The sequence below is a fragment of the Meles meles genome, chromosome 2, assembly GCF_922984935.1.
Source record: "Meles meles chromosome 2, mMelMel3.1 paternal haplotype, whole genome shotgun sequence".
NCBI lineage: Eukaryota > Metazoa > Chordata > Mammalia > Carnivora > Mustelidae > Meles > Meles meles.
In genome coordinates this window covers 83,300,162-83,315,703 of record NC_060067.1, presented here as the reverse complement: position 1 = coordinate 83,315,703, position 15,542 = coordinate 83,300,162, and the positions used below count along the sequence as shown (strand labels likewise).

At 34.1% G+C, this 15,542-nt stretch overlaps 1 protein-coding gene across 4 annotated transcripts in view; it reads right to left on the bottom strand.

Moving 5' to 3' along the window:
- SCLT1 (sodium channel and clathrin linker 1) overlaps window positions 1-15,542 on the bottom strand; it is a 199,482-nt gene that overhangs the window by 139,511 nt on the left and 44,429 nt on the right. For all 4 annotated transcript variants that reach the window (XR_006817479.1, XM_045998235.1, XM_045998237.1 and 1 more), the window contains 3 exons: window positions 11,417-11,552; window positions 2,521-2,643; window positions 396-461 (listed from right to left, as the gene is read on the bottom strand). Coding sequence is in view for 3 of the 4 variants with exons in the window: in XM_045998235.1 (XP_045854191.1) it covers window positions 396-461; window positions 2,521-2,643; window positions 11,417-11,552 (325 nt within the window). In the remaining variant the exon portion in view is untranslated. The remainder of the gene's footprint in view (window positions 1-395; window positions 462-2,520; window positions 2,644-11,416; window positions 11,553-15,542) is intronic.

The following is a 15,542-nucleotide window of genomic DNA, read 5'->3' as shown; positions in this document are numbered from 1 at the left end:
AAAGAAACTGGCTATTCATTTAACAGTTCCACAGTTCTTATGTACCTACCAGCATGCTAAATGAAATACTAAGAATAAAGCATGAGTCCTACTCTTGAGAAGCTCAGAGTCTAGATTAATCTCAAGAGATCCTACCAAGGACCCCAAGATTACTATTAGATTGTGGTGATATTTCAGAAAGATATTAGCTTTAGGTCTCCAGTAAGTATTGTGAACACGGTCATGTTATGAATGTGAAAGGAAAAGACAGATAAAGAGAAAAGAGTACTGCCTACTTATTTCCATTTCACATATGTGGGCCTTTTTGTTATTGATTTTTATTAGCATAAATAAATATTAAAGTCACAATTTCTAGTTTATATCAACAAGTACACTAAATGGATATTTTCGCTTACCATTTCTATGTTCTCATTAGTTACATGAAGCTGCTTGGTCAACTGTTGAAAATTGGTCAATTGATCCTACAGTAGGAAGGGAGAGGTGTACATGAATAACATTCTGTTTAAAGCCCATATGTAAAATTAATCTAAAATCAAGTCTAAAATCATTATGCTTAAGTCTAGATTAACTTAGATGTCTTCTGTTATTATATGAATTAGCAGTTGAAGAAATAAGATAAATTTTTAAATGACTACATTTTAAATGACTACAAAGTTAAATAAGGTGACAATGTAGAAACAAACATGGCTATTTATGTTTTATGTAAGAGCATTATTTCTAGAAATCACTCTATTAGTAAAAAGACATGTTGGAGAGACATTGTACAATACTGAAAGACTACATTCAAACCTACTCAAAAACTACAATAAAAACCCTGGCACAGGAATTATTGTCTCATCCCTTCTTAAAAGTCTCATGGCTTGAAAGCCCAAGTTTCCGACTGTATGATTATCTGTTATGATGGAAGGGGCTATTAATATGTTGGATGACAGAATTAAAGACTGATAGATAACTGGAGAAATAAGGATAATGAAGTATTATTCGTAAAGGCTTGTACAAAAAAACCTAACTGCATAGCTACAGTACCAGAATAAAGGTAAAAAAAAAAATACCACAGGAGTTGATTGACCTAGATGAGGAAACACCCTCAGAGTAGTTACTTATATTAGAGATAGTTTCTAGATCTCACAGGTGAAAGCCTTTTCTTTTTGATAAAGTGCCGTGTGTGTGTATTTAAAAATAATTTTTAAAATTTGAATATAGTTGACATATCATGTTACATTAGCTTTAAGTGTACAACCAACAGTGATTCAATTTTTCTGCACATTACACTATGACTTACTACAAGTATAGCTACCATCTGTCACCATACAATGTTATTACAATATCATTGACTATATTCCCTATATTATGCTTCTTATTCCCATGACTTATTCATTTGATATCTAGAAGCCTATATCTCCTACTCACTTCCCTCCAACCATTTTGTCCATTCTCCCTCAGAGAGTCCCCTCCCTCAGAGGTAAAGGTCTTGCTCAGACTACATATGGGTTACTTTCAAATGGGCATATACAGAAAAATCATTTTGTAAACTGCAAAGCATCATGCAAGTATTATTACAACTCCTTTAGGTAGAAATTCCCAATTATGATGATAGTAATAGGAACATTCATAAACTGGAATTTGGAAAGTCCATAAATGAGAATTGGAGAAAGGAGTGATAATCAATATATTTAAACATCTGCCTTCTCAAAACCCATAGAAAAGGGATCAAAATTGGAATACCCCATAGTTCTCAATGTTTCCAGCAGAAAAAGAACCAAGGATCAAGGAGGCCCATTTTTCAATGGAATGGATGGTCTTCTGAGATAGTAAGTTTTTGTCAACAGAGGTATAGAGCAAAAGCCGAGATGTCCACTTTGAAAGAATAAAAAAATCATTCTAGCTGTGGACAGAAAGAATGCCTTAATAACCATTAAGATCTCTTCCTACTGTATAATTCTATTCTGATTAATTTAAGCTGAATACACTTGACATCTATTTTAGAGGTAACTGAAAGGGTGTTAACATTTTCATTTCACACAGTATTGTCATTATATTTGAGCAGGTTTCTTCGCTGGCCATAATAGTTCCTGTCATAAGCCAATATATAAACTCTAGGGGTCCATTTATACAGAATCATCATATAGCTGCTTCTTAGAACTAAATATAGCTTTCACTGATAATCACATTATAAAACCTAATGTATACTAGGCATTGCTTTAACTGTCCAAGAACTTTCTAACCAGCAAAGATTTAACATAAATAACACAGTAGACACTTGGGCATTCCTCTTCAAAATGGAGTTTCTCAAGAATGAAGATATACATGAAAATTGATGTACAAGAGAACCATGAAATCCAAGATTACCTCTTTAAAATTTATAGCCTTTTATTATTACAAAAGCAATACATATGGTAGCAAATCATATAATAAAAACAAACATACATTAAAAAAAATTAAAACATATTCCTACCAACAAGAGACAGCCATTGCCAATTTTTAGTGTAAATTCTTCCAGATCTCTCTCTCCAAGATTACCTTTTGTTTTTGACTTTCAACTACATGAATCTGGGCCTCAGTCATATGTTCCTGGTAAAGTGTCTGAAGTCTGTCCAGCTCCCGAGAAACAGTCTGCCAGAGTTCCACAGCCTGAGTTTTTTCCTATAACACAAAAAGAATAGAGAATTCATTAAACTGTTATCAGGCTATTGCATAGTACAAGTGAATCATATTCTTTTGCAGAGTGAATTCTAGTATATAAAGTCACAAAAATAAAAATGGAACTTGTATAAAGATGGTATAGTTATTTATATTTCTGATGTTATGCACTTGTATTAATAACAATTCAGAGAAGGGGAGCCTCAGTGGCTCAGCTGATTAAGCGTCTGACCTTTGATTTTGGCTCAGGCCACGATCTCAGGGTTGTGAGACAGAGCCCTGCATTGGGCTCTGCATTGAGTGCGGAGCCTGCCTAAGATTTTCTCTCACCCTCTGCCCTTTCTCCTCCTCTCCCTCTCTTAAAAAAAAAAAAAAAAATTAAATAAACAAACAAAAATGTTTCAGAGAATAAACCTAAAGATGAAATTCCTTATGGTGAAATTTTTTCATTCTTATCCCTAAAATTTAACTCTTAAATCAGAGATATGGATTTAAAGTACTATTTTTGTCCTGTAAGAAGATGTAAGCCTTAGAAATTACTAAAGAAGAAACTGCCCCAATAAAGTACTAGATTTTTTTCAGATTGTAAAAGTAATAAATGTTGTAGAAAGTTGGTAAAATATAGCAAACCAGAAAACAAGAATTACCTGTAATTTACCACCTGATAGTAAATATTGCTAGTGTCTGGGTATAACCATCTTCATAAATTTTGGATGTATTCATGTTTTTAAATGTGATTTTGGAAGAGAAGTTTGTATTTCTGTTCTTTTAACAAAATGGGGAATCAGACAGTATACTGTTTGTACTTTACTATTTTCACTTGGCATTTTATAATTAGAGTTTTCTTGAGTATTAATAGTATAATAGTATATTAATAGTATATAACTATTCTTTCAATATAGCAAGTCTCAAAGTGTGATATAGGGACCCCTGAAATCAAAATTATGTTCATTTTAATATGAAGACATTATTTGCCTTTTTCACTCTCATTGTCTCATGAGTGTACACTGAAGTTTTCCAAAGTTTATATGATGTGATGTTCTCTCTCTGATGGGCAGTGGAATGTGTTCTGCTCCCATTTGTTTTTTAAAATGTCTCAGTTTTAATCTATAATATGATATTGATAGATATGTAAACCACAAAAAAAGAATTCTTCGAGGTCCACAATAATTTTTAAGCATCCTGGAGGAGGGTCCTGAAACCAAAAAGGGTAAGAAATGCTAAGCTAGTAGGCACAGAGCATTATTCTCTTTTTATTATCTAAAAAGAGAAGTAGAACAGGTTCTGGCCATTTGCTGAGGGTTCGTCAGGAAGTTGTTGACTGAATCAGGAAGAAAACTATACCTCTTTGTTTCTAAAACCCAAACTTTTAAAGATTTATTTATTTATTTATTTAAGAGAGAGAGAGATATACGGAGAGGGGCAGAGGGAGGGAAAATCTTCCATTTTATTTATTTTTTCAGCGTAACAGTATTCTTTCTTTTTGCACAACACCCAGTGCTCCATGCAAAACGTGCCCTCCCCATTACCCACCACCTGTTCCCCCAACCTCCCACCCCTGACCCTTCAAAACCCTCAGGTTGTTTTTCAGAGTCCATAGTCTCTTATGGTTCGCCTCCCCTCCCCAATGTCCATAGCCCGCTCCCCCTCTCCCAATCCCACCTCCCCCCAGCAACCCCCAGTTTGTTTTGTGAGATTAAGAGTCATTTATGGTTTGTCTCCCTCCCAATCCCATCTTGTTTCATTTATTCTTCTCCTATCCCCCTACCCCCCCATGTTGCTTCTCCATGTCCTCATATCAGGGAGATCATATGATAGTTGTCTTTCTCCGATTGACTTATTTCACTAAGCATGATACGCTCTAGTTCCATCCACGTCGTCGCAAATGGCAAGATTTCATTTCTTTTGATGGCTGCATAGTATTCCATTGTGTATATATACCACATCTTCTTGATCCATTCATCTGTTGATGGACATCTAGGTTCTTTCCATAGTCTGGCTATTGTAGACATTGCTGCTATAAACATTCGGGTACACGTGCCCCTTCGGATCACTATGTTTGTATCTTTAGGGTAAATACCCAGTAGTGCAATTGCTGGGTCATAGGGTAGTTCTATTTTCAACATTTTGAGGAACCTCCATGCTGTTTTCCAGAGTGGTTGGACCAGCTTGCATTCCCAGCAACAGTGGAGGAGGGTTCCCCTTTCTCCACATCCTCTCCAGCATCTGTCATTTCCTGACTTGTTCATTTTAGCCATTCTGACTGGTGTGAGGTGATATCTCATTGTGGTTTTGATTTGTATTTCCCTGATGCCGAGTGACGTGGAGCACTTTTTCATGTGTCTGTTGGCCATCTGGATGTCTTCTTTGCAGAAATGTCTGTTCATGTCCTCTGCCCATTTCTTGATTGGATTGTTTGTTCTTTGGGTGTTGAGTTTGCTAAGTTCCTTATAGATTTTGGATACTAGCCCTTTATCTGATATGTCGTTTGCAAATATCTTCTCCCATTCTGTCAGTTGTCTTTTGGTTTTTTTTTTGTTTGTTTGTTTGTTTGTTTTTTTTGTCTTTTGGTTTTGTTAACTGTTTCCTTTGCTGTGCAAAAGCTTTTGATCTTGATGAAATCCCAATAGTTCATTTTTGCCCTTGCTTCCCTTGCCTTTGCCGTTGTTCCTAGGAAGATGTTGCTGCGGCTGAGGTCGAAGAGGTTGCTGCCTGCATTCTCCTCAAGGATTTTGATGGATTGCTTTCTCACATTGAGGTCCTTCATCCATTTGGAGTCTATTTTCGTGTGTGGTGTAAGGAAGTGGTCCAATTTCATTTTTCTGCATGTGGCTGTCCAATTTTCCCAGCACCATTTATTGAAGAGGCTGTCTTTTTTCCATTGGACATTCTTTCCTGCTTTGTCGAAGATGAGTTGGCCATAGAGTTGAGGGTCGATTTCTGGGCTCTCTATTCTGTTCCACTGATCTATGTGTCTGTTTTTGTGCCAGTACCATGCTGTCTTGATGATGACAGCTTTGTAATAGAGCTTGAAGTCCGGAATTGTGATGCCACCAACTTTGGCTTTGTTCTTCAATATTCCTTTGGCTATTCAAGGTCTTTTCTGGTTCCATATAAATTTTAGGATTATTTGTTCCATTTCTTTGAAAAAAATGGATGGTATTTTGATAGGGATTGCATTAAATGTGTAGATTGCTTTAGGTAGCATAGACATTTTCACAATATTTATTCTTCCAATCCAGGAGCATGGAACATTTTTCCATTTTTTTGTGTCTTCCTCAATTTCTTTCATGAGTACTTTATAATTTTCTGTGTATAGATTCTTAGTCTCTTTGGTTAGGTTTATTCCTAGGTATCTTATAGTTTTGGGTACAATTGTGAATGGGATTGACTCCTTAATTTCTCTTTCTTCAGTCTTGTTGTTGGTGTACAGAAATGCAACTGATTTCTGTGCATTGATTTTATATCCTGACACTTTACTGAATTCCTGGACAAGTTCTAGCAGTTTTGGAGTGGAGTCTTTTGGGTTTTCCACATATAGTATCATATCATCTGCGAAGAGTGATAGTTTGACTTCTTCTTTACCAATTTGGATGCCTTTAATTTCTTTTTGTTGTCTGATTGCTGAGGCTAGGACTTCTAATACTATGTTGAATAGCAGTGGTGATAATGGACATCCCTGCCGTGTTCCTGACCTTAATGGAAAAGCTTTCAGTTTTTCTCCATTGAGAATGATGTTTGCGGTGGGTTTTTCATAGATGGCTTTGATAATATTGAGGTATGTGCCCTCTATCCCTACACTTTGAAGAGTTTTGATCAGGAAGGGATGCTGTACTTTGTCAAATGCTTTTTCAGCATCTATTGAGAGTATCATATGGTTCTTGTTCTTTCTTTTATTAATGTGTTCTATCACATTGATTGATTTGCGGATGTTGAACCAACCCTGCAGCCCTGGAATAAATCCCACTTGATCGTGGTGAATAATCCTTTTAATGTACTGTTGAATCCTATTGGCTAGTATTTTGGCAAGAAGTCTGTAACATACAATGGTAAAAATATTAGATTGGCAGCAGACTTATCCACAGAGACCTGGCAGGCCAGGAAGAGCTGGCATGATATATTCAGAGCACTCAACGAGAAAAACATGCAGCCAAGAATACTCTATCCAGCTAGGCTATCATTGAAAATAGAAGGAGAGATCAAAATCTTCCAGGACAAACAAAAACTGAAAGAATTTGCAAACACCAAACCAGGTCTCCAGGAAATATTAAAAGGGGTCCTCTAAGCAAAGAGAGAGCCTAAAAGTAGTAGATCAGAAAGGTACAGAGACAATATACAGTAACAGTCACCTTACAGGCTACTAATGGCACTAAATTCATATCTCTCAATAGTTACCCTGAATGTTAATGGGCTAAATGCCCCAATCAAAAGACACAGGGTATCAGAATGGATAAAAAAACAAAACCCATCAGTATGTTGCCTACAAGAAACTCATTTTAGACGCGAAGACACCTCCAGATTGAAAGAGGGAGGGAAAATCTTAAGCAGACACTCCACTCAGTGCAGAACCCTGTGCAGGCCTCAACACTGGGCTGAATCCCAACACCCTGAGACCATGACCTAAGCCAAAACCAAGAGTTAGATGCCCAACTGTGCCACCCGGTGCCCCAAAAGCCCAAACTTTTAAATCCCAGGTTAGAACTAATCCATCCTGTTTTAGTAAGACTGTAACAAGGTATAGTGAAAAGATAAGCATTTTAAGAAGATAAAGAGTATACATTTAAAATAAATAGAGGTTCCTATGTTTTAAGGAAATGATTACTGAAGTATAACATGCATTCAGAAAACACACATGAAAATCATGAATTTTCACAAAGTGGTTGAACCTATGTAACCAGCACACAGTTCAAGAAAGAGAGTATTATTACTAGCACCTAGAAGCCTGATAGCCCTTTCTTCAAGATACTACTATTCCCTCAAAGTAACTACTATCCTTACATCATCGATTAGTTTTGCCTAAAACTTACATAGTTTTAAAATTTGTAGACAAACAGAATCTGGAGCCATAAGACTTCATAAGAATTCAACCCCTGATTTCTGGTTGAATGATCCTGGACAATTCATTTCAATTCCTTAAGAACATTTTCTTTTCAGTAGAATGGTCAGAAAGACACATCATAACCTCAAAAGTGTGCAGTTTTACAAACCTGCCTGATGGTAAGAATTATCTGGACAAATAGAAAACGAAGATTCTCTAAAGCAGTGGTTCTCATAGGACTAAACCATCAGCATTACCTCAGAAACTGTTAGAAACACAAACTATTGAGCCTAGACTTCTTGAATCAGAAACTTGGGAAAGCGGAATAATCATCTCTATTTCAAAAAGCCCTTGGGAGATTATAATACACAAAAAATTAAGAACCAATGTACTAATATAAATTTTTTAAATGGTATAACCCATTATTTGGAAAATCACAATGTAAGTGATTCCATATTATTGGATTTTTAAACTATTTCCAATTTTCATTATCATATAGAATAGTATAACACACATATTTATTCATCAATTTTCACACACAGTTTCTTAGGATATATTCCTACAATCTATGTGCTATCCTAATCTAATTAATTGGTCAAAGGATATAAACACTTCTAAGGCTCTTACTGCCAATCTGCCCTCCAGAGAGATTTTTACAAATCACACTATCAGAACAAAATACTCCAAACTAAAAATATTAAGTTAGGGACTTAATATTTTAATAATGTTATCAGCTCCCGAGGCAATTATACTTGCTTTACTCAATAACTTTTGAACTCAATTTTAATTATCTTCCTCTTTCACAATGATGATGATAAAAATAATAGGTAAATTTATTAATTTACACGTGTGTTAGGTATTACATTAAGTGCTTTATGGGAATTTCTGAATTACTGTAAGAACTCCATAAGATAAGAATTATTGTAATCTCTATATGTAAATGAAAGTAAGGTACAAAAGATATTTCCAACATTACAGAGCTAGAAAACAGAATAGAGAACAAACTCAAGAAGTTTGGTGAGAGGTTTTTTTAAAACAAAAGCCTGTTTTCCATGAAAGCAAGGATCAATACTTTCTACTGTATCCTCAATGATTTGCCTATAGTGCCTGATATTTAATAGACATCTAATGAATACTTGTGAAATAAATGAAGATATCCGAACAGTCAAGTTCTTCGTGCTTATTACTTTGATAAAACATAATATAAAAATTATTCTATTTTTTACTATAAATTGTATTTAACTTAGTTTTCATCTCTTCAGTTTGGATTCAGCTAGTCTTCATGTATAACACAAAGGTCTTTCAATTTAGTAGTGATATCAAAACAGTTTTATATGTTTTATCTCACCTTAAAAACAAAATACTTACACATATATGAACCATAAGCAGAATATCTGACATCACTGTTTTGATACTATTGCGTTATTAACATTTTCTATTATTTATACTTCATAAGATTGCCTAAACTCTCATTCAGTTGAAATTTTATATTTATTTAAAAAGTACATTATAGATTTTGTGGGAAATTTGTTTATAACCAATCAGCTTTTTCCTTTTTGACTGCTCAGTTGGACCTCACCAAATCTTCTGTGGAGTGATTGATCCAAAATGTAGCAAAAAAAATAGGACCATCTTCAGAGAAAAAATATCAGGTGGAGCAAAACGTAGAAGGAGAAAGGCAAAGAGAGGATAAGGCAGGAGGAGAAAAAGATAAGGAATGAGAGAACAAGTTTGGTTTAATAAGAAAAAAAGAATAAGTAATTTTGAAGTTTTAATAAAATTTCACATTGGAAATTATAGCAACAAAAGTACTACAGAGAGATCTTTTTGAGACAGGGTTCTGTTTTTGTTTTGTCTTTTGAAACTACAAATCTTACCTAGTTTTCATTCCACTTCCTCGTTAAAAAAATTTTTTTTCCAGGTTTATTGAGGTATGATTGACAAATAATCATTGTATGGGGCGCCTGAGTGGCTCAGTCATTTAGTGTCTGCCTTCAGCTCAGGTCACGATCCCAGGGTCCTGGGATGGAGCTTTGCAGCAGGGAACCTGCTTCTCCCTCTCCCACTCCCCTTGCCTGTATTCCCTCTCTTGCTCTCTCTCTCTCTGTCATATAAATGAATACAGTCTTAAAAAAAAAACCCATAATCATTGCATATATTTAAGATATATTATCATTGTATATATTTAAGGTATATAACAAAGGGTTGTTTTACATATGGTCTATCATAATCTTTTTCTAGAGTATCAAGAATTGCATATTGTGCACTAATTTTGATAGCCTGTTAGAAAGCCTTCACACGGCTTAATTTCCATTTATTTCTATATAAGGATTCACAAATCCTTTCTGATATTATTATTTTGAACAGAGTTCAAACTAGAGCTTGAAAGTTGGAAAAGTTTGAAAGAGTATGCTTTCTCATTATTTTTTTCCTCTATTACTTTTTCAAGTCCCTTCCCTTTACACATGAAAAAAAAAAATCAGTATTAATACATGCTCCTTTAATAAATAAATAAATACATGCTCTTTTATTATGGTAAATACAGACTCTTTAAATCCAGTTTAATTTAATCAGTTAAATACCACTTTCATAAGTATCAGAATTCTAAAACTAAATTTGTAGGGCACAAAAAATGATTTTCCATAGATAACTATAAAATCAAAATTGCAGTGAAGAATTTGTAATCTCCATTTATAAATGAAGAAACTGAGACACACTGCTAGAAAGCAGAACAGATATTCAAATCCATACAAGATATGAGATGCCTAGGATGTAAAACTGTAAATTAAAAGAAAATTCCTGGAGTTCCTGGGTGGCTCGGTCAGTTAAGTAGCTGCCTTCGGCTCAGGTTATGATCCCAAGGTCCTGGGATTGAGCCCCATGCCAGCCTCTCTGCTCAGCGGAGAGGCTGCTTCTCCCTCTCCCTCTGCTTGCCGCTGTGACTAGTTGTGCTATTTCTCTTGTCAAGTAAAAAAATGAAATCTTTAAAAAAAGATTAAAAAAAAATAAAATTCCCTTATGTATGAATATACATTTTCAGTGTTGAAAACAAGGTATATATAACATAGCTTCCCAAATAATTCAATTACTATGAAGGAGGAAAAAAGGAGAAGTAATTCGAAGAAATACAATTTTTGAGAAATATAATTCTATAATCTTTGAAAATTGAGGAAAACCCCATATCAGCAGAAAACTGAAAATGTAAATTTATGTGAGTAGATATTTATTTTTTTCCTTAAAAATTTTTTGGGGCATTAAAATGTATTTTTTAAAAGATTTATTTATTTATTTTAGAGAAAGAGAGTGCATGCCTGCATGCGTGTGAGCCAGTTGGGGGAGGGGCAGGAGAAAGAGAGAGAATCTCAAGCCGACTCTCCTTAACACGGAGCCAGATGCAGTGTTCAATATCACGACCCTGAGATCATTACCTGAGCCAAAATCGAGTCAAATGCCCAACCCACTGAGCCACCCGGGCACTCCTGGCATTAAGATATTTTTATAAGACATAAAAATCATGTCAAAAGATTTATGATTCAATTAAAATACACATTTGGTAGCTATATTTTTAACAACCAGGGAGGGTATATATTACAAGTTTTGTTTCCTGTTAACTATTCTTATAAATTGTAGAAAATCAGTAAGTACTAATTTTGCTATTCTGTTGTTATCATTCATAAATGATGATTAACACAGATTCTGTTTATTCAAAATATAGTTTAAAAAATTTACATCACTCACTTGATTGGCTAGTTGTAATTGTTCTCGTAAATTCTTGACTGTTTCATCATCTGTATACATATCATTTCCCAAATCTATGCCAAAGGGAAGGGTCTCCAGTTGCTTTTCAACAGCATCTTTTAATTCACTGTGCAACCTTCAGAAAAGAGTGAACACAGTAATAATGTAATTTCATTTTACCAACAGTTATCACTATTTGAAGGTAAACTAAATAAACATTTGGACACAAAAAACAGTCTTTAAAATAATTTAAAATAATTCTTTATACAAAAATAATTTTTAAGTAGACTTCAAAAATTAAATTGTTGATCACCATTAAATACTGTGCTATGAAAATAAAAATATAACAATTTCAAATGCATTAAATTTGTCATAATTAATTCAAGCATAATTCTGTTTGTCCTAAGGAGATTTTAGTTATTCAAGAAGGTAAAATTCAGATATTATATCCTATTAATTTATGAAACAAGCCATTCAGAAAAAAAAATGGAACTGTAATCGTGGTTTCATGTAGTCAATTAAAAGGAAATGGGATATAAAATATTGTTGAATTATTTATTTTCTTCATTGTGTTTCACAAAACTCAGGCAACATCTTACTTAATCCAGTTAATAAACAGAGTAGAATAAAGTTGTTGCTAGTTATGCAATCAAGATGATTAGAGGCTTTACATTTCAGCATATTTTACACAAGCTTGACCACAACTCTGAAAACCTTAAATTCAATATTAATCTTAACATTAAATTACAAGTATTTTATATTTTAAAACAGCTAGCAAAAGAAAGCTATCATGCTTAGTGAAATAAGTCAATCGGAGAAAGACAACTATCATATGATCTCCCTGATATGAGGACATGGAGAAGCAACATGGGGGGGTAGGGGGATAGGAGAAGAATAAATGAAACAAGATGGGATTGGGAGGGAGACAAACCATAAATGACTCTTAATCTCACAAAACAAACTGGGGGTTGCTGGGGGGAGGTGGGATTGGGAGAGGGGGAGCGGGCTATGGACATTGGGGAGGGGAGGCGAACCATAAGAGACTATGGACTCTGAAAAACAACCTGAGGGTTTTGAAGGGTCAGGGGTGGGAGGTTGGGGGAACAGGTGGTGGGTAATGGGGAGGGCACGTTTTGCATGGAGCACTGGGTGTTGTGCAAAAAGAATGAATACTGTTACGCTGAAAAAATAAATAAAATTGAAAAAAAAATAAAAAAAAAATAAAAAAAAAAGAAGTACACATAAAAAGACTGATTAAGTGTTTTACTTTAAAATGATACAAACCTAAAAGGAAAAATATATTTGTAGTATCAGAAAAACTTAAAAACCTTTAATGCACAAATTATAAGCAGAAAATGTTATTTATAATAAACACATCTCAAGGTAGTCTCCCAAAGAAACTGCATCCATCCATTTAAAATAAAGAGAATTACCTGCTGATATTAAAACTCTCCTTTGAAACTAGAAACATTCAATCTTAATTTTTAGAATATATTTATTGAAAGCAAAGTTCATCAAACACATGAAACTCACAGAATAATTAACTTTAGAAACAACAAGAAAATTAATTATTCCCTAAGGAAAGGGCAGAGGTTGCTAATTATTCCCTAGTTAAAAAATTTTATCAACAACACATTCATATTTTAAAATATTTCTAGTATTTCTTTGGTTTTTATTTTAGTTTTTAATTTAATTTCTCTCAAGATTTTATTTATTTATTTGACAGAGAGAAAGACAATGAGAGAGAGAACACAAGCAGGGGGAATGGGAGAGGGAGAGCACACTTCCTGCTGAGCAGGGAGCCCAGGACCCTGGGATCATGACCTAAGCTGAAGGCAGACACTTAAAGACTGAGCCACCCAGGCACCCCTAAGTTTTTAATTTTAATTTCAATATAGTTAACATATAGTGCTACATTAGTTTCAGGCATACAATACAGCAATTCAACAATTCTATACATTACCCAGTGCTCATCACAAGTGCATTCCTTAATCCCCATCACCTATTTCACCCATCCCTCCCTCCCTCCTGGTAACCATCAGTTTGTTCTCTACATCTAAGGCTATGTTTCTTGGTTTGTCTCTTTTCTTTCCTGGCTTTATTCATTTGTTTTGTATCTTAAATTCCACACATGAGTGAAATTGTATGGTATTTATCTTTCTTGGACTGACATATTTCACTTAACATTATACTCTAATTCGATCCATGTCATCGCAAATGGCAAGATTTCATTCTTTTTTTTTAATGGGTGAATAATACTCCATTGCAGGTATATACACACACACACACACCCACAACTTCTTTATCCATTCATCATGGACACTTGGGCTGCTTCCGTAATTTGGCTACTGTAAATAATGCTGCAATAAACATAGGGTTGCATATATCTTTTCAAATCAGTGTTTCTGTATTCTGTGGATAAATATCCAGTAGTACGATTACTGGATTGTAGTGTGGTTTTATTTTTACCTTTTTGAGGACCTTCCATACTGTTTTCTACAGTGAGTACACCAGTTTGGATTCCTACCAACAGTGCACAAGGGTTCTTTTTTCTCCACATCCTTGCCAACACTTGCTGTTTCTTATGTTTCTGATTTTAGCTATTCTGACAGATGTAAGGTAATATCTGTGGTTTTGATTTGAATTCCCTGATGAGGAATGCTGTTGAGCCTCTTTTCAGATGTTGGCACCTATGTTTTCTTTGGAGAAATATATGTTCATGTCTTCTGCCCATTTTTAAATTGGATTATTTGGTTTTTTGGTGTTGAGTTATGTAAGTTCTTTATATATTTTGAATACTGTTTAGCAGATATGTCATTTGCAAATATCTTCTTCCAATCTGTAAGTTGCCTTTTAGTTTTGTTGTTTCCTTTGTTATGCATAAGGTATTTATTTTGATGAGTTCTAGTATTTTATTTTTGTTTTTGTTTCATTGTCTCAGAAGACCTATCTAAAAAAAAAATATTGCTATAGCTAATGTCAGTGACATTTCTGCCTATGCTCTCTTCCAGGATTTTTATGGTTTCAGGCTTCACATTTAAGTCTTTCATCCATTTTGGATTTATTATTGTGCCTGGTGTAAGAAAATGGTCCAGTTTCATTTTTGGCGTGTAGTTGTCCAGTTTTCCCACATCAGTTGTTGAAGAGATTGTCTTTTTCCCATTGCATATACTTCCCTTTTTTGTTGAAGATTAACTGAACATAAAATTATGGGTTTAAATATTTCTGGTACCTTAAAAAATACTTTATAATATAAAATATAGTAAGAGTTTTAAAAAAGACATCCCAAGTCCCAGAGAAAAACCATTATAATGGTGTGATAAATTTTCTAGCAGAATTTTTGCTCTCCATTAAAAATAGACAGATATACCATATTGCTAATATTTTATAACCTGGCTTTTAAACTTTATTACTGAAACATATGCATTCTTCCAGATTATAAAATATTTCCCTATAAATAATGATGGCATAATATTCCATCATTTCCATTATACAGCTATTTTCATCATAAGTCAACTCATCATTATGATTTTCATCATAAGTCAACTTCCTAGAGTAATTTTAAATGAAATGAAAAAAACAGTAAAGTTAATATTCACTTACACTAAAAACATTAGAAACATTGAGAATTAAAATGTTTTCTTTGTAAAAAAAAATAACAAAACCTATCCCTTATAATCAATAGTACAGTTATAAACAACAGTAAGACAGCTATTAGCATTTTTATAAAAATTTTTAAAGGTCACAGAAAAATCATAATTTTCTTCCATTGATTATTAAGATCACTTTCCACAGTTTCACCTTGCATGGTCATTTTTAAAGTCCTGCACTATCGTACGTAGCAAGGACTGCCTATGTATAGCTAATTTTTGTTTTAGTATCTTAAGTACGTTGGGATGGGTATCCAATCTTGGAGTTTTCAACGTCTGCTGGCTCTTACCCAATGTGCCCAGATTCCCTAGGCGTTTTACAATTTTGGGTTTACTGGTAGTTTACTGTCCTTTTTCTAACTTCTTTTGCAAATTCTTAGAGATCACTGATTTTAAGACTTTCTTTTCTAATATATACAGTTACGACTTTGGATTTTCCTCTAAGAATGGCCTTAGCCGCAACCTGTAAGTTTTAT